We start from the raw sequence: 18,500 nt of genomic DNA, 5'->3' as shown, positions 1-18,500 counted from the left end.
GTTGTGCTCTTTCGAATACATTGTAAAAAATATGCATATTAAAAACTTCAAAAGTGGCAAAAAACATGACGTCATCACTGTGACGTCACAACTTTGACATTTACTGAAATTTTTCACGTAAATATAATGGGCAATAGGTCTCCTACTCATCTACCAAGTTTGGTGTAGAAAAAGTCAATACTTTTTAAGTAATGTGAAATAATGTGAAATACCCGAGAACTGACGAAACATTTGGAGGGTGGTTTGGCCCCTACGTGTGCCTTTCCTACCAAATATTAAGGGAAAAAAGATTAAAGATCACCCTATGTTTAATACTCTGATAGAACAAAGCTTTTTATTCAGTCAGAGCGCACACAGAATCCACAAAGCATTATAAAGTTACATGCTAGCCTGTTCAAGCCGGCGAAAGAAAAAGCTGTGGGGAGGGGCACTCTTCACTATTTTTTTTTCCTCTGGCCGTTTTTCGCGCTACACCCCAACCAACTGAACGGCTGGAAGAAGCAAGTGATATTAAAAGCTCTCCTATACAAGTTTTGGCAGCTACTATTTCAGAAAGCTCTAAGACTCTCTATATCTCATAATGAGTGGAAGAGTACTCACTTCGCTTTTCAGGACACAACAGTATCTGAACGACTATAACCAGCCATAGCGTAAGAGCGTCTTCTAGCGCATACTAATTAATATGTTAGTCCACTGTTAATAGTGTAAGAGTTCCGGTTTCTGTTGGGCCACTCAGAGTCTCGATCAAGTCAATCCCAGTCAAGTTTCTGCAGCGAGGCATACCGAGATATGTCACACTCCAAGACAACCAACTGTTTCTTCATTTCGGGTACTTCTTTTTCAACCGCTCGCTTCAACTTTTTCTGGAGGCTGTTCGCTTTTCGCAAGTCTTCTTCTATGATCTTGCCACATTCAGTTAACAGCTTCGAGTTGATGAACAAACTCTCAATCATCCATTTCAAGGGTAGACCAAGCATGGCTACACTACCTGCTATCATCATGAAGCCGGGAGTCGTCAACCCTTTGACTTCGGTATCTGTACTTTCTTTAGCTGGATGCCAGCGACGGTTCCAGAGTTGCTCGTCGTCATCTCCCTTGACGCTGGGGAGAAGGCTGGCTGGATTGAAGTAGTAGTACAGAACTGAACGAGTAAAACAAACGTAACAGCATGAAGTTATATTACACTGAGAGAGCTTCCTTTCTCGAATGATCTCTCGAATCATACTGGAGCATAGGTTAGTTAAGATCCGCGGGAGGGAGGGGGGCTCCCATATAAAAAGTACGGGGTTGCTAGCCGAAAAAATTGAAAAGAACCCCTGAGAGGCATACCAAGATCGTAGTTTGTGGGCGTGGCTTCAACTGTTTTTCACCCCTAAGAGGTGTTCGTTCCAATTCTCCAAACAACACACTAAATGACGTCGACTTTTTTTTCGGCTCAATACCCTGATAGGTACCACGAAAGATCCCTTTGTGGACCTAATTAGGCTGAACATCCCAACAGGCACCAAACCCGCTTCGTAACCTCTAAAAGGTACGACGTGCAACTCCGTCCTTTTTATATTGGAGTCCCGAACTCCAGGGGGGGGGGGGGGCACTACACAAGGAAAGATGCTTATTGGATGAGAGAATTTCATTTTATATCACAAAATTTCCCAGTTAAAGACCAGTACAGATCAAAATCCTTACCTCCTGCAGCTAAGACGGCTGCAAAAACAAATCCAATGATATGTACGAATTTAAGCCATCTAATCGCCGCTCTGAGACGCTCCATATCACCTTGTACATCACTCAGACCATCTTCACAATTCCCCAGGTCACGCTCGGCGGTAGTCAACTGGATTTCTAAATCCTTGCTCTTGGTACTTGAGATCTTGTAGTCATTTTCCCGGGTTTTTCTGATCTGCGTAATTTACACGGATGACAAACAGAAACATGCATTAGCAATTCAGAGTTACACCTGAAAATAGCAAGTGAACTTTTGCTTCAAGCTGAAACTGACGTCCATTAAAAAAGCTAAATAGCATAGTATTTAGAAGATTCAAGGGTCAACGTTTTAATTTCATTTTTCATTTGTATTTACAGGATTTTGGCAAAGAGAGGACTGCTTTAAAGACTCGACTACGCATGCAGAGAATCTCAGTGCATAAATATACAAAAAATGTAAATATGATTATTATTTATCTACGAAACACGGAGGGGCTCTCATGAACTCCTTGTAAAAGTGTTCATGCATCGGGATAAAATAGGAATCCGGTGTGCCGGTTTTTGTGGGGAGGTGGGGGGGGGGGGGGAAGGTGGGGCGGGGAAAACCAAAGAATCCAGAGAAAAACTCTCGCAACAAGGCGAGAATACGAACTCAGGCCAACTTGATGGAAGGCGAGTAGTTTGACCACTACCCAAGCCTTGCTTCCCTGTCTAAGACTCCAAATTTAATTTTCAACAAGGAAATCAATACAGAAGCTGACAGAAATTTAAACAACAAGGCTTTACCTGATCTTCAACCTCCTCAATATTTTCTCGGACTTTCTCGTGGGTCTCGTTTACAGCCTTCAGGTTTCTCTGAACCTCACTTAGTTTGGTACGTTTTTCTTTCCAAATCTCTGACACCATGTTGAATACATGTAGCAGTCTGGTCCAAAAAAATGACAGAACGGCCTTGACCCAAGACGGAATCGTTGCACGAACTCGCAAACTCTGGAAGACAATGTGCAAGCGTGTCTTCCAATTCGACTGGCCTTCTGGTTTTTCCAGCTCCTTGAACTTTTGATGTAACACTGCCAGTACCTCAGGGTTGTCTACGATACTACGCAATAACTCTGAATCGGTTGATATTTTGTGGCCACCTATTTCTTGTTGAGGGTGTTGAAGTGACTCCAAGGACTCGTCCTGGACTCTATCTTCCATGTTTTGTGTCAGTCCGTCAATAGCTGTCCTGTCAATCAGTTAAGACTGAATTTAGCTTAGCAGATCAGAAATCATTACAGCTCAGTTTACCGTCTCAACGGATTCATGCAATGTACAAAATTCCATCAAGTCATAGCTTCCGTAACTTCCCACTGATTTGTGGTAAACAAACGTATCTTACCAAGATTAAGACCAGAGAACTGAATCAGTTTAAAAAGGTTCGGTGGTCTCGCTCGTTTGTAGTATTCTATCATAGTAGCATTCTGTGTGTTTGTTGTCAATGGCCATATATACTGACAATCTAATAATAGTCTAATAATAAAATACCAGTTTTATTTACCTCTACTAAATTTGCTTAGGTGTAAAAATTATCTGAGAAACAACTGAGGAAAAAACTGATATGCAAGTGGTCGCCGGAGTTTTTTTTTTTTTTTTTTCCATCAATTTATTCATTTGTAAAGGAGTATTAAATTGTATCTCCATATTCATTACGTACAGTTCAAGGATTTTTGTAGTCAAAATATTTCAAAACAAAAAGGTTATCAGAATATTGCGTGACCGTTGATAAACGGAACATTCACTGCACACCTATTTTTACATACACTACACAGGTACGGTAATCAGATCGTCTATTTTTTTTTTTTTCAGAAATAAAGATGATCGTTTTCATCTAATTGACAATAAGGTTGAGAAGTTTCCAAGTTCAGAAATGTGCTGAAGTATGCTTCGAGGCACATAACAAGACCGTGCTTACAAAAAGACCTTATCATATGTTCGAATTCTGAACAATTTATTAGTGGCAAAATTAAGATACTAGACAAAGGATTGCATTGACCAAATTGGGGAGATGTAGCTGCGCTAGAAAGTGCACAGTCGCATTTTAATTTCCCATGTATTTGTCTACATTTGATTCCGCGAGGTGGCGCGAACTTTTAAGCGGCGTACAAGTTCACGGGAAAAAAATCAGTTATAGAGAGGTGAGTGGAAAATTAAAACCGCGACTCGACGCTTCCTAGCACAGTTAATTCCTGCAAATTTGGTTTATGCTATCCTTTGTCTGGCATCTTTACTTTGCTCTTCGTAAATTCGGCTCAGAATTAAATTTAAAAATAAATTTCTTTGCCATCGGATTCCATGCAGACACTGCAATTTTCTCCGGCTGTTACCTACCCGCCAAGATGGCAGTCCAACACAGTTATAAGGTCCATAGAGTGAAATGGACTTTCATTTTCTTTCTTCAGCACTGAAATTTCCAATTTTCCTCACACTTTAAGCTTTTGCTCGTGCCTCGGCACGCCACTGCCAAAATGAAATGGAAAGCGGGCCTTTTCCCGTGTTTAAATAAACATTCTCAGTAAAAGTTTTGGTAATCAGTTAGAATTCCGAGAAACAGTCCCTCTTCTTCGATCCTGTTAGACCTAAAGAGGAGAAAGTATATCGAATCGGCTGTTCAGTTACATTATACCTGCACGTTTCTTTATGTTTCTCAAAAAGTGCTCTGTGCTATGTGTTACAGAAGAATAAAGGGTGAAAGATAAATCAGTGAACTTATTCGGAACAAATTAAAAGATAAATCTGACCCGGTTAATAGCATTTCTTGGAAAGGCCAGACTATTAAAATTATTAACTACAGCAGCCACCTCAGTTTCATATTTGCTACATGGCTTGTTTTATTCCTTTTTTAGGGCAGGAAATAATATGATTTTACGATCAGAATTATGCCTACTCTCTCTCTTTCGTCGAGCGGATCTTACGCCGTGTTAAGATAAAGAGTTATAAAACTTAATTGTTTATTTCTCAGAAACGTGATCACAACACAGTTTCATATTTTGACCTAAACCTCGAGAATATCCATTTAAAACTCTTTTCCGATCACGTAACGTTTCCTTCAACGGGCTTTTGGAAATACGACACCAAACAAATACAACTGAGAACTTTATGTACAACTTCCGCGGGAACTGCATATACAAGTGTCGTTTTTATTTTCGAGGCAGAAAGCTTACCGCATCGTTGAATATTTCAATTGGCCACCGAAGTTTCCAAGATCGATGGTGAGGGACAGCCAAAAATGTTTTGGCTTCCAATTTGAAGTTTCGCCTAGATGTCGAGATAAAAGACTGGTGAAACAACCAACTCTTGGAGTGTACTTGTAGAAAAAGACCAATCGAGGACGCACTGAGCCGACTTATTCCGTGAAATCAGCCCACAAAATACAACCAAAACATTAATCATTCTGATAATTTTCCATAGAATTTTAACAAGCTCTTACCTTTATAAAGTCGGCTGTAATTAGAACGGAAGAATCTCTATTCCACGACCACAACTTTGGGCTCAGTCACCGATCGAACAAATGCTTAGGCTGGCAAGTTTCATTTTCGATAGCAATAATTTTGAATATATCAGAAAACGCTAAATGTAGCCCGTGACTAATTTTCAAAGAAAAAATGATTCTCGGAATCAACCATAATTTATATTTTAACTTTAGCTGCTTTAATTTAGCGAGCTACTGGTGATAAACACACACCTCGAGGAATATAAGTACCGTATCGCATGCGGCGTTTATTACAAACGTTGGCCTTGAGCACCAGTCCTTATGCCACTTTCTCAGTTTATTGGAGCCCGTAGTTTATTAAGAACTGGTTATTGTGGTTGACGGTCATGTCTATATGTATATTGCTCTTATACCTAAAACAGTAAGATAAAATAACTATGAATAACTCACTAAAAGACTCGGTAACTCACGCTATTTAACACTGCTGTACTCAGTTAAGGACACTATAAATCGAGAAGCAAATATTGTCAACAGAATCGAAAACTTGTTAACCCGAAAACAAAAAGTGATGAAGGGTTAGAGAGTTATTTTAAACCCCGTTGTTTCGCAGATAATGTTACCACGCGCGTTGCGTGATGCTTTCGCGGAGGATGAAAATGCGTGCAAAGTTGCTTGGGCTGTCCACGCGAGCAAAATCTACGTCATAGGATTGACGGCTTTTCTAGACCCCCTTGTATTTCCGAAACCGGGAGATCCTTGGAAACAATCAAGGTGAGCTATGGACGTGAGAGATTAACTCTCTTATCGCTAATACTGTCTTGCTGAAAGTTATTACACTCGAGTTAATGCCTGGAGCAGAGGGGAAGAGGGAGTTGATTACATCTCTGTATTACATATTCCGCGCGCTTTTTTGGGACAACTTTTATAGTCAAGACTTGCTCACGTCTGCTCGCTGGAAACTTTTAAACCCGTTTTTATTCGTATTTCAAACTTCATAGGCATGTCCGGTTTTCCAAAACATATTTCGAGCAGTCTCAATGCACTCTCAACTAATGATTTTACTGTTAATCACACGTGACTACATTGAGCCTGTATTATTTAAAATAGGACAACCACGGGACCCTTGCTAGTGTCTGCCTTTTAGTGGTATGTGTTTGATACTGGTTGTTTTATAGAATATATGGGGGAAAAAGCTGTTAACGACGTTCGCGCTAATTGTTTCTGCGCATCCTTACTGCGCACGCAAATTCACATGCCACGTCATGCATTGAGCGCGCGCTAAGTAATAAAATGAACAATGATATACGGTAGATGGCCATTGCTATAGCTTTGCCTGGATTTAACGATCTTGGACGTTCGGTGACCCCTATTTTTCTTTTGATGGATCATTTTCTCTACCGATTTTCTACGTTTAGCGAAAAAAAGGAAGAAAATCTATCGACTAGAAGTTTGAATTTTTTGCAAAATGCACCATTGCATTGCGTTTTTTTAGCTCTTCGTTTATTTGTGCAGTCGTTTCAAATACCTCTTGAACGGTTAAATTTTGTGAAAACGTTGGCAGCCTTTGGAATTATTTACGCAACAGACCCACTTCTACAAAACATGATTAAGGTCGTTTGTCTCCGTTGACTCACCATCGATATTTTTAACTATAAAGGCCTGTAGACCGTGCTGAGTTACGAGCGCCAATTTTTTAAAATCAGGATAGTTTTCCACACGCTTTATCGCGGTAATGAAGTCTTTTGCATTTCTGACACAAGTAACTCATTATCTGACTGCAGTAAAAATTTTTAAAAAATCTATCGACTTGACATTTTTCGCACGAACGTCGTTAATGCAAGTTTCAATGTATTTAAGGTAATTCCCCTGAAATAAAACTGCACATAGATTTTGTTCAAACTTTGTCCAATGAATATTTATCATATGAGAACTTTAATTACAAAATAAAAAAGGGGGTGCCCATACTCGTTAAGGACCCGTGAGGCATTGAAAATGTCCCATTTCATTCAATGCTTATTACAAGAACGCATTCCAAGTTATTGTAAACTCTTTGTGAGCCCAGACTCATGAAAACACGCTTCAAACTACAGTCAATACTTGTGTCGGACACAAATAAACTTTTTAAGTTTGATTTTGACAGACAGCTGAACCAAATTGCTTGCCACGGCTATCAAACTGCAAAATAGAAGAGACTACAGCGCAGCTGCTGTTTTCCTTATTCATTCAATTTTCAACCGTGGAAATCAGATCAGTCTTTTCTCACGCAAAACTAATGATTAGTTGATTAAAATGACAGGAAAAAAAATTGGGGTGCCCGAGCTCGTTAGTGAGTTATAGCCATTTTTCAACTGACAGAACTCAGTATCGAGGCAAATCCGCCATGATTTTCATGTGCGCGTGCACGAACGCGCTAATGACGCCATAAATTATACGCAGTAAGGATGCGCAATGCAATACTGGGGAATAAGTTAATAAAACATTCTTAGTTAATAAAACATTCTGTATTTGAGCACTGTAACAAGAAGTGACAAGGAGTATTTCTACCCCTACCCCCAACCCCCCTCCCTTCCACAAACCGGATGGGATGCTACTACATCGCAGGTTTACTCCAGCATTAAATTCTCCAGTAGCTATTTATACAACCGGGTGGAGAGAGGCACTGTGAGATGAAAGCGCCTTGTCCAACAACACAATGTCCCCAGCCTGACCGCTCGATCCGGATTTTAGCATACCAAGCGTTACCTAGGCTATCGTACCTTCCAGTTTAAGAGTACACAGGAGTACTTTATGGTTTGCGATGTGTTTTTGGTAACAGCGGCTGTTTTACTTGATGGTTCCTACGCGCTGAGACGACGAATGACGATACCAACAAAAAGAATTCCAACAATTACAAAATGAGCCAAAATTTTCAAACTGTTCTTTCACTTTGCGAGCAAACGTTTCATCTTTATCCTTGGTTTTGGACTACCATCGTAACATAACTGGAAACTTCCTCCTCGATCTGTTATCCTTATAAAATATAAATATATGCTAGTTGTGCAACGCTTTCGGAGTGGTATACCACTCGAAAGCATGGCATAACTAAAATCAGGGGCCAATACAATCAATGCTATATACGCGCATGATGGGAATGATTGGGTGTAATACAGTCGAGTATCAATGGCTTTCCCTTATTCTGATTGGCTTTATTTTCTATAGTCCGCATACGAGCCAAGTGGCTCATCAAGAGGGAGCTTATCCCGTTTTCAGTAGCATGAAGCGACTAGGAGTATTTCTACACCCTCTAAATGGGATGCTAGTCCATCTACGGTCTCCCCCCCACCCCAGCATTAAATTCACTGCACTGTGAGAGTAAAGTGTCTTGCCCAAGAACACAACACAATGTCCCCGGCCACCGCGTCTCCCTTTATTTTTCTATGGCAAGGTATAAAGATAGTTGACAAATCAGTAAATCTGATCAAAGCGAACCGGTACGAAATTCCCCGATTTCTGATATGGCCGCCACCCAATAAAAAACGAAGAACAACTGTTTTGATTCACAAAAAGACTATAAATTGAAATAAGAATTGCTTCTAATGTTTATTCTTCATATTAGACCATATCGACGCTAACTACAAATGCACGTCATCGCCATCAGTATAAACCAAATTTCATAGAACGGTACTACAGTGGAATCCCGATTTTTCGAACCTTCAAGGGAAACGAAAATTGTTTCGAAAATCGGATAGTTCGAGAAATCGGGGGTAAAATTGTAGCGTTTGACTAAAGAGGGAGAACGACTTTTGGTTCGAGTTATCGGGAAGTTCAAAAAAACTGAGGTTCGAGAAAACGCTGGATTCCACTGTACTAATGGTAAAATTACTTCTCGTACAATGTCATTGCCGCAAATATTTTCGTCCCCTACATAAGAAGGGCAGCAACTGATAGCAGCTCCTACTTGAACTTAATTCTGATTTTTTTCCTTTTTTTTTAACGTATTTTTGCAACATTGATGAATTGCACGAAGCTGAGCTGTGTAAGCTGATACAGTTATTATTTTTCTCCTTAAGGTGCAAATAAGGCAAGAAACGAGTGTAATTATCCAACCTCAGGAGACTGTTTCATGACGTTGGTTGCTATGCAGTAATCGTAATCCTGTGTGTTTTCCTGAGTACGTACAACACAAAACTGCTAAAAGTTTGCTTTTCATGAAAGACCATCGTTGGATAATAACTCGTCCCTGTTATTTGGCAAGTCTCCTAGTAAAAGTATAAAGCGATATATACTACACAGTAAAATTTCTAATAAGATATATAAGTTATCATATGTATATGGTATTAGGCTGCCGTCATTGCCTAATGAATGAGACTTGAACTACGTGTAATCATATGATATTACTTAGTTTTTTTATCCTACTAAATATTGGTGACATTATTTACAACGTATTGAAAAAAGTCCTGTATATATATACTATTTGCTACATCGATCCATAAAAATATATAATTAGTCTAAATATAATAAACCTTAGTTTTTGTCCTTTTCGGAAACGGGTTTGTTTAACAAATCCACGGGAGTTACCTAAAATGTTGGGATACTTGACAAGACAAACAACGAAGTTAATCCATTTTGAATGGCCTGGAAAGGGTGTATGAAAATGGCATTTCGATAACTTGTTATTAAATAACCCACGGAATCCATAGGTATATGGCTCAACTGTTCCAGCAACTCAGATACACTTTAAGTCTATCGGCATGCTCCTAAAATGTCAACTCCCACCTCGAAGCCTGGGGTGGTTACTTCCTTATATGGGCTATATAGGTATGTACGGCCAAGAAGGTATGGTTTTTTCAGCCATTTTGGTCAGAAATAGGGTGTCGATTTTGGCCATTTTTGGTCTCAAATAGGCCGGGTATAGTTTTTGCATTCTAGTCTCGAATTCGGTTTGCTTTTTAAAGAAGCTACTTTTTCAGTAAAACCATCAACAAAGGTCATTCAAAATGCCTTAAACATCGGTCTGAAGTGGGTATCTAATTATAAGACGGGTCTGAAACAGGGTATTGATTTAAGGGACAGGTATTAACGTATCAAATTTTTGGTCAGATCATAAATAGGATAGGGAAAATCACAGATTTTGGTGTTAAATAGGGTAAGGGTTCAAGGAAGCGGGCCGCACATCCAATCTTTCTGGGAGTACCCCCCCCCCCCCCACCGGGCACCGAAGTAAGGAATGACAATCCACAGCAGAGTAGAACTCGTCTGATAGACAGATAGGGAGACAGGCCTCAACTTAATCGCTTTTACACTTGGGGATCTCAAGATCCACAACATGCAGTATCTTTTTTTTGTCGGGCAGGGCATCTTCCACCGCGTGTTTGTACATCAAACAAGCCATCATGGGTTTTTCCAGCTCGTTTTTCACTTGCTCGCATTTACTGACCTGCGTGTAACTGTCGACTAACACTTGAGCCTTGCGTATGCAGTGTGTTGTCACGCCTAAAAGGCATCCAGCCGTAATCACTTTCACGGCAGTTGCACTCTGGACATCCTGTCTTATATAAACCCAATAGCACAACACTGTAGACACAAAACAAAACAAAACAAAAATTCGAAATATCTCAATACACTTTAAAATAACAAAGGAATATACATGTAAGATGGTCGACTGTGAATCTGAAATAAGATCATATGTTTCCCTTCAGTGATTTACACTTTTCGTGAGGCCAGAAACTGACGAAACTAACCATCAATTACTACATAAAAAGCTTCCATATCATTATGCTTTTTACGGGGCAGGCTAGGGGTTTGTTGCGACTTAAGTCTTCCACATTTTGCTCAGAAACCTTTAGGCAACTTTTCAACTTCTTTCCAATTTTTTCCCCTCGCGCAACTTATTTCACATTAGGCAGCTTTTTATATTCTGAGCAACTTCTTCCCATTCTTGCAAAATTGGAGCAGCCTTAAGTATCTTCTGAAAATTTCTGAAGATTTACCGATTGTTTTCCGAACATTTCCGAAGTTTAAGGAAGATTGCCGAAGGTTGAAAGGGGATTTCCGTCAATATCGAAGATCTTTTTCCGAATGGTGACTGAGGAGTAAACTGAGTAAGTAAGACCTAAGCTAGAAACACTTACTTCCAATCACGACGAGTCCTGTGGTCAACTGTACAACGATCCAGTTGATGGTAGTACGAGCTCCTGACTCCAGCCTATCCACAAGCTTTTGCAAACAGGTTATTTCAGCTCCGCACCGAAATACAAGTTCTTTCATTGTTATTAAGTTCATTTCCCATTCCATGCTCTCTTTTTGGGAAATCAAGAAAAGATTCTCACAGGCTTTTTTTATCTGCCGGATTTAAGAAACAAAGAGTGTTACACTTATTCGGAATGAGGAACAAGAAATATACAGTACTGCATGCCAAAGGTAGGTTAACGGTGACTGCAATTAATGTAATAAATGATATTTCTGACAAGAAGGGTGAAATAAATACTTTGTGGGCCCGTGATATAACAGGGTCTTAATACTTATCCAGGGACATCTTGGATACTAGTGATACTGTGGTATTTAATGAAGGGTATATCAAGTATGACGTAGTAGTCATCTATAGGTCTGACAACCAACAGCGTTCTGTAAGTCCGCTAAATTTTTAGCGCTTTATTTCATTCTTTTATGGGATCGGCGGTTTTCTTTCCTGTGTAAAGTCCCACAGAAAGGGCTTCTAACTATTCTGAGGTTGAGTCTTGGTTCCTATTCGGCTTTCTTGCATATCTCCTGTCCTGATGGTTATTTTATTTTATTTTTTTGGCAGGTTTTTTCTGGCCTACTTTTAACCTCATTCGTCTTGTATTCGCCGAGTAAGTCAGTTCCACCTCTGAAAATTAGCCTTTTTTGTGGAGCATATTATTTAGCTTGAAGGTATGAGATCCGGCCCGAATTGGTTAATCTGTGTATATTTTCTGTACAGATCACAAGTGACCCGGAATAGGGTTCCAACATCTGTACTTAATCCGAGTAACAATAAACATACAACAATATTTTCCTCGAATAAATGTGAGACTGTAGAAGGATATGGAGGTTAATGTCAGCCGAATTGTACTGGTCCCCAGCCTAACAGGCAATTTAAATGGTACTAACCCTGCGTACTTAATTGAGCGTTTGTCAAAACCAGCCTTAACGTATCAATGAGATACAAGAGATTATCAAGGTAAGAGATTGAGTCCCTCATATAGCCGGGTCCTCTAACTAAGTAATCCCTCTTAAGTTACTTGTAGACATGGTACCCAGTCCTTCCGAGGATGCTACTCGCGCGATGCGTGGACAGCCGAAGTGACTATCTCGAAACTACCTGTGACGAAATGGCGGGAACGCCATTTTATATGTTTTGATTTCGTTTCATAGCAGAGATGTTTTCTGCGCTCTCAGCCGTCTTTTTGTTGGGCCGGACTTTCGTTTGTTTTGTGCTCGTTTGGCTGTTATCCGGTTTTCGAGAGTTTTTAAGCAAACTTTAACGGCAACAGCAACACGGAAAATCTCTTTTTGAAAAACATTTGTTTACTAAAGGAATTGTTAAAATTGGTGACTTGTTATCCGATACGGGTAAATTTCTTGAAAGCCCTAAAGTGTTGGAAGCGAATCTATCTCCAATCCAGTACTTCAAATTAATAGGAATTGTAGATGCCATACCAAAAGAATGGAGATTAATTATCAAAGAATCACATATTCAACATCAGCAACTATATCCTCAACAGCATTTGGATACAGTGTATATTTATATCGACGAAACCAAATCGGATCTGTTAAAAGCCTCTTCAAAACTTTTGTATAAAGGATTTAAAACAAAGAAACAAACTCCTCCAAACGCCAAAAGGAAGTTGAAGGACAAATATCCAGAGGTTATAGAAGACTGGAAAAAAATTTATTCTTTACCATTCACTGTCACACTTGAAACAAAAATTAGAGAGTTCCAATATAAATTATTAAACGATATAATTTTCACAAATGAGAGGTTATTCCGTTTTAAAATGATTGAATCACCAATGTGCACCTTTTGTTTGAAAGAGGTCGAGTCCCTCGAACATTTGCTCTTTTATTGTGATACAACAAAAGACTTCTGGCGGGCTTTTTCTTCTTGGCTTTCAAACCAGAATGTATCTTTGGACACTTTGACATTTGAAAATATATTGTTTGGAGTGTTCAACAACAACGAAGACTTTATTATCCTGAATCACTTGATACTGCTAGGAAAGTTTTTTATTTATAAATGTAAATTAAATAAAATTAAACCAACATTAACAATATTTTTAGCAAAGACAAAAACCGTTTATTACATTGAAAAAAAAATAGCTACCAAAAATAACCAACTTTATAAACATTACAAAAAGTGGGAAAAACTAATGCCATCTCTTAATAATAGTTGAGCTTAATTTGTAATTTCTCCTTCTCAGCATGTCACTAACTTACTTTCTTCTTCTTTTTTTTTTTCTCTGTATTTGGGTAGCTGCACTATTGTAAACAACGCATTGTATATTCTTTAGGTATAATTAGGCTACGATTAGTAATTATAATTTGTTGTATGTAATCTATTGTAGTTATGACGTATTGTAAGTATTGTAACTAGTGTTATGTCTTGTGTTGTATTGTATGTATTATAACCCAAAATGTTGAAAAAAAAATAAAAATTACAAAAAAAAAAAAAAACAGCAACGAGCACAATGGCTGTGTAAGCGTGCGTTGTAATTCTTTGTTCATTCCTTTGCGTTCGTTGTTTACAAAACGTCACAAGACAACAACGTCGAATAGCCACTTTCTGCATATTCGAGAGAACGTGAACTATACGACGCCCAATGTTTAAAATTTCGTTTTCGAATTTTGACACTGGCTTACATATTCTCTTTGGGATATTTCTGACTGTATAGACAAACTGGATGAATCTAAATTCTCGCGAGATTCGTAAGTTGAATATTAAGTCGTTTTTTAATTGATGTTGCCTTTGGCGTTGTCGCCGTTTCTGCTTAAACTGCTTTTGCTACTTGGTCAGCGAGCGTCTTCCCGCACTTTCGACCATCTGTTTGTTCGGTTGCCAAGCTTGTGTTTGAGCGTTTGTTTGCTTTGCACTCGTTTGTCTACTCATTTCTCTGCCACTCATTCAGTTGTTATTGTTTGTGCATGGGACGTCCATCTCTTATTTAAACTCCAATTAAAGTTTCGAAAGGTATTAAAACATACCGAGAGCCGAAACTCCTTTGCTTGTAGTCAAAATATCAAAGACATCCCCACAGCGCTGGAGGTTTTCCTTTGCTTTGAAACGAAACGTAATGAAACGAAACGGCTCCTTCTTGGTGTGGAAGACACAGGACACGCCACAATAGAACACCGCCCCACAAACCTATTGTTTTTATTGTATTCCTCGTTCTTTTGTCCTTTTGTTCTCTATTGTTCTCTATTAAGTAAGAACCAACGAAACATAAACATTGTAATATATTCGTAACCGGAAGTTGTGTTAAGCTGTTGTATTACCCAACATGCTTAGAGAATAAAGTTGTTGTGTTGAGCAAGCCTCGTGAACTTGTGTTGTTATGTCACCAAGCCATACTTTTGCTAGTATGTTTCAAACATGTCCTCCACGAAAACATCCACGCCACGCGCGAGCAATATCCGCATAAGAACTGAGTACAATGTCTAAAAATAACTTAAGAGGGATTACCTTAGTTAGAGGACCTATATGGGAGATTCACTCTCTTACCTTGATAATCTCTTGTGAGATATCAACAAGGGTTATCCTTACCTCGAACCCAGGCTCTCTCTCCTTTGCCTTTAAGGGAGGCAAAGGAGAGAGAGCCTGGAATCGGGGTTGGATTTTCCCGTTTGTCAGAGCAAGGATTTCGGAAAGGAAGAGACTATATATGAGGGTTTTCCCCACAACCTTTCTATATACGTGGCTGCAGCCCTCTCTCCACTCACGCAACTTCCCCTTGAACAAACGCTCAACGCAATCGAGATGAACTCTGTAAATCATTCTGTAATTTCTCTAAAATGAAAGGACAAACTGTTTTGACACAACTGAGAAAAATACCTGTTCTTCCAACTTCCACTTATCATGCTCTATTTCCTTGAGCTTAATACATTTGATTTCTTCCACTTTCGTCTTCATCTCGTCTCTTTCTCTAGTTTTGTCTTTTTGAATCGAAAAAATCTTTAGGAATTCCATTGCCGCGGCGCAAAGGTACGTAAAAAGTGTTGCTATGGAAACGTTCCCAATTAACTGGATGACTTTGTCAAGGCCGAAGAGGGCGTAAACTACCCACTTTGGTGGATGTTCTGGCACCCGCTGTTGCAGTTGTTGCGAAGATGCCGGCCATAGCTGGTTTCCTCTTTCTTGTAACGGAAATGGAAATGGTTTATCAAGTGTCTCTTCTACTGGCAAACTTTCAGCATCTTTACGAGTTCCATAAGCCATGGTATTTATACAGCCAGCAATCTTTGTTGAATATTCCTGTTGATTTGAAGGAAGCCTTCATGTGAGAGGCAAAATTGGGACCGGAAATCTGAAACTGATTTCAGTCTAAGGCTACGACTTAAGAATTCAAGAATTAAGTTCGACTTAAGCACGCCAGTAGCACGACGCCTGAAACCACTCAGTTCCGTAGGCTGAATTAAACTCGGCACGACAACTTAGCACGGCAGGCGCTGCCATGCCGCACGGCAGTAGCGCGACTTGGCTTTATACGGTGTGCTCTTGCCGTGCTGAACTGAATTCATAGCCTGCTGCATCAACTGCCGTTGCTTTCTGGCGTTTAAAATAATTTCAGCAAAGCAAACTTCTTCCGATCTTCGGCGTGACTGAATTAAATTCGACGTTTGAACCACTGCCGCATTTGTTATGCCATGCACTTCCAGGCCAATTCATTTGAGCTCGGCACGGTAGAAGCAAAACGTATGAACTAGGCCTTAGAGTTGTAATTACCTGTAAAAATCACTGCAGACTACTACACGTAGAATCAAAGTCTTGTATTCCGTGATCTGATATCAGCCAAGCTGCAAGCTATTTAGAAACGTGAAAGAAAAGTACAAATTAACTGCTATGAAAAATACGAAAAACCAACATTTCAACTGTTAGCTGTCTTCTATAGCTGTTCAGGAACCGAGATTATAAGTGGAGAACAAAAACAATATTGTTGAGTTATTCAATAGCCTCTTTCTCCCGAACTAACCGAAGTAACGCTGGAGCCGGAACTAAGTGATCGTCCGTCTGTTGGTTATTGCCTTGGCACTCATTCGCGTGTCTCAGTTTTTATCATGTGTTGCTCTGTGTGCATTTTGTAAAAGACATTCATGCATATGTCTGAAGAATAAAGGCAAGTAGCAAACAGCGAGCGCGATAAGATTGTGCAGAAAGACAAAATTTAATTGGCCATTTTTCAGCCGTGCTTTCGATGACTCAAAGCACTGGTGTTGGCCGCGTGCGCCAATTAAGTTGCCTCGTTTTTAACGAGCGGAAGACTTCAAACTCAACACTAACGGCATCTAGAGAAGTTCTTTACTTGGAAAAGGCCTCCCTCTTCATCACTGAGAGCTTCTGATGACTTGGGAGGAGCTCCTGTTTAAATTGCTAAGCGTTTTCTCGAGCTCGTTCACACGGGAAACCCAAGCCACCTAGCGTGGGTAAACTAGAACTGGATGGACTTTTCAAACACATCAAAGCATCAATTCTGTTTTCAAATCAGTGGAGTGGGGTCGTTTCAGGAGTTCTGCAGGGTTTTATGGCCTGTGCGTATTGAATAAACATTCTACAAATATTTCCAATATTAAAATTTGCGTGGCGTCAATCATGTATCTTTGCGCCACAAAAATCGTTCCTTGGAGCCCGTAAAATTCCTACGGTTATCTGCCGACTTATTTACTTTAACTCTTTTTTCGAAACGTTAACAATTTTCACCTCCGTTATGGAAATATGAGAAAATCGCTGAATTCCAAAACTATAAAACAAATGGACTGATTATAACTATAGAATTCCAAGAAAAACCGGACGAAATAAAGAACCCTAAAAGAATAGCCCTGAGCTTCAAATTTAAGCATATCGTTAATTTCGCTTTTATGCCGCTGATTTTCGTCTCTCATTTCAGAAATATCTTCTGTTATACTGTGCTTAACTTAGATAATTTCATCAAAAAGAAAGTTACAAATATTATACATTTTAAAATCGACCGCCGTACTAGTATTTTCGTATCGAATATTCTAGAGTCATTAAACTATCGTTTCCCAGAAACACAATTTTGTATCAATATTCTCGTACATCAAAATGTATTTTCACGTTTGTTTTTCCGTTGGTTTTCCCAGCACAGTATCAAGAAAGTAACACACAAACGGTTTACATTTGCTAGTAAGTATAGGCGGAGAAATCTGCCTTAACTTAGCTCCAGTTATAAAAGAGCGAGTGGGTAGATCTCAGAAGCGGAAGTGTTTCCGGTAAGTATCAAGTGGTTTCGCTTTAAAAACTTGACTCTTACTAGATTTACTCCTTTGGGAAATAAAGCTGGGAAAGCAATAGCAAATAGCAAACACTGCCTTTACAGGAATATCGGTTCTGTGCGATAAACATAATGTATCAGGTAAAACCTGGCTTGATTCCAAATATCAGTCGATAGCCACTGACATGAATAACTTCACCGTCCTGAATGGTGTGCGAGCATCTGTGATTGTATATACACTATTATATATTTGGCTCGGTATTTGTTTTATGTATCGGGTTTTCATTAAACTTGTATGGGCTAGACGCAGTTGAAATCTACAGTGGTCTCCTCGCAGTTTTAAGCCATTTATTTATTGATTCCTGACGATTTCAATCCAGCCGGTACGACACCAATCATAACAAAAAGAAAGTACATCGGAAGTAATGAAACTGGCGTACGAGAAAGCAATTTAGTCGGCATTTCTTAGACAGAAACACATAGCAAAACACTGCAAATTGTTAGGAAGTAATTACCTTTCGTCCCATGCAAATATAAAGACCCAACTGTTTGTCTGAACACTTTGAGAGCTTCCAATCCCGTGGTTTGCTCAATTCGAGCAAAAATGCATTGGTGAGCATTTTCAACTTAGAGGAAGTGATCACATGATCACCAGGTGTCATTGGATTCCAAGAAATCACCTCAACAAGAGGTTGATCCCGGATTACAATACCAATATTAGCCGAAATGAAGCGTACCCCTCAAGATTACAGTAATGAATTGATTACTTGAATACTGAACCCGCTAGTCGTTTCAAGAATGCAATAACGAAATTGATTATTGGAAAATTGAACCCACTAGTCGTTACAAGAATACGGCTAATGGGTTTAATTTTCAAAAAA

At 39.3% G+C, this 18,500-nt stretch overlaps 2 protein-coding genes across 2 annotated transcripts; both read right to left on the bottom strand.

Moving 5' to 3' along the window:
• Positions 1-142: 142 nt before the first annotated feature.
• On the bottom strand, positions 143-5,237 carry LOC145465681 (uncharacterized). The gene is made up of 4 exons (XM_081449450.1): positions 5,174-5,237; positions 2,491-2,949; positions 1,687-1,900; positions 143-1,141 (listed from the first exon to the last, which is right to left on the bottom strand). The coding sequence occupies exons 2-4, from the start codon at positions 2,902-2,904 to the stop codon at positions 750-752; spliced, it is 1,020 nt and encodes a 339-aa protein (XP_081305576.1). The 5' UTR covers positions 2,905-2,949; positions 5,174-5,237; the 3' UTR covers positions 143-749.
• A 5,205-nt stretch (positions 5,238-10,442) lies between these two features.
• On the bottom strand, positions 10,443-18,296 carry LOC145465934 (uncharacterized). Its single transcript, XM_081449707.1, has 4 exons — positions 18,135-18,296; positions 15,225-15,644; positions 11,287-11,497; positions 10,443-10,729 (listed from the first exon to the last, which is right to left on the bottom strand). Exons 1-4 carry the CDS (start codon positions 18,279-18,281, stop codon positions 10,443-10,445), a joined length of 1,065 nt encoding a protein of 354 aa, XP_081305833.1. The 5' UTR covers positions 18,282-18,296.
• Positions 18,297-18,500: the final 204 nt, after the last annotated feature.

This window comes from Orbicella franksi, chromosome 13 (assembly GCF_964199315.1).
Source record: "Orbicella franksi chromosome 13, jaOrbFran1.1, whole genome shotgun sequence".
Taxonomy (NCBI): domain Eukaryota; kingdom Metazoa; phylum Cnidaria; class Anthozoa; order Scleractinia; family Merulinidae; genus Orbicella; species Orbicella franksi.
This window is presented reverse-complemented; position numbering and strand designations above follow the sequence as displayed.

Excerpts from the sequence above, each read along its gene's own strand:
- LOC145465934 (XM_081449707.1), bottom strand. The coding sequence starts at position 18,281 with ATGACACCTGGTGATCATGTGATCACTTCCTCTAAGTTGAAAATGCTC. Across the intron at positions 15,645-18,134 it reads ATATTTGCATGGGACGAAAG|GAATATTCAACAAAGATTGC; the intron begins GTAATTACTTCC and ends TCAAATCAACAG. Across the intron at positions 11,498-15,224 it reads AGTGGAAGTTGGAAGAACAG|ATAAAAAAAGCCTGTGAGAA; the intron begins GTATTTTTCTCA and ends TAAATCCGGCAG.
- LOC145465681 (XM_081449450.1), bottom strand. The coding sequence starts at position 2,904 with ATGGAAGATAGAGTCCAGGACGAGTCCTTGGAGTCACTTCAACACCCT. Across the intron at positions 1,901-2,490 it reads TTGAGGAGGTTGAAGATCAG|ATCAGAAAAACCCGGGAAAA; the intron begins GTAAAGCCTTGT and ends TAAATTACGCAG. Across the intron at positions 1,142-1,686 it reads AGCCGTCTTAGCTGCAGGAG|TTCTGTACTACTACTTCAAT; the intron begins GTAAGGATTTTG and ends TTACTCGTTCAG.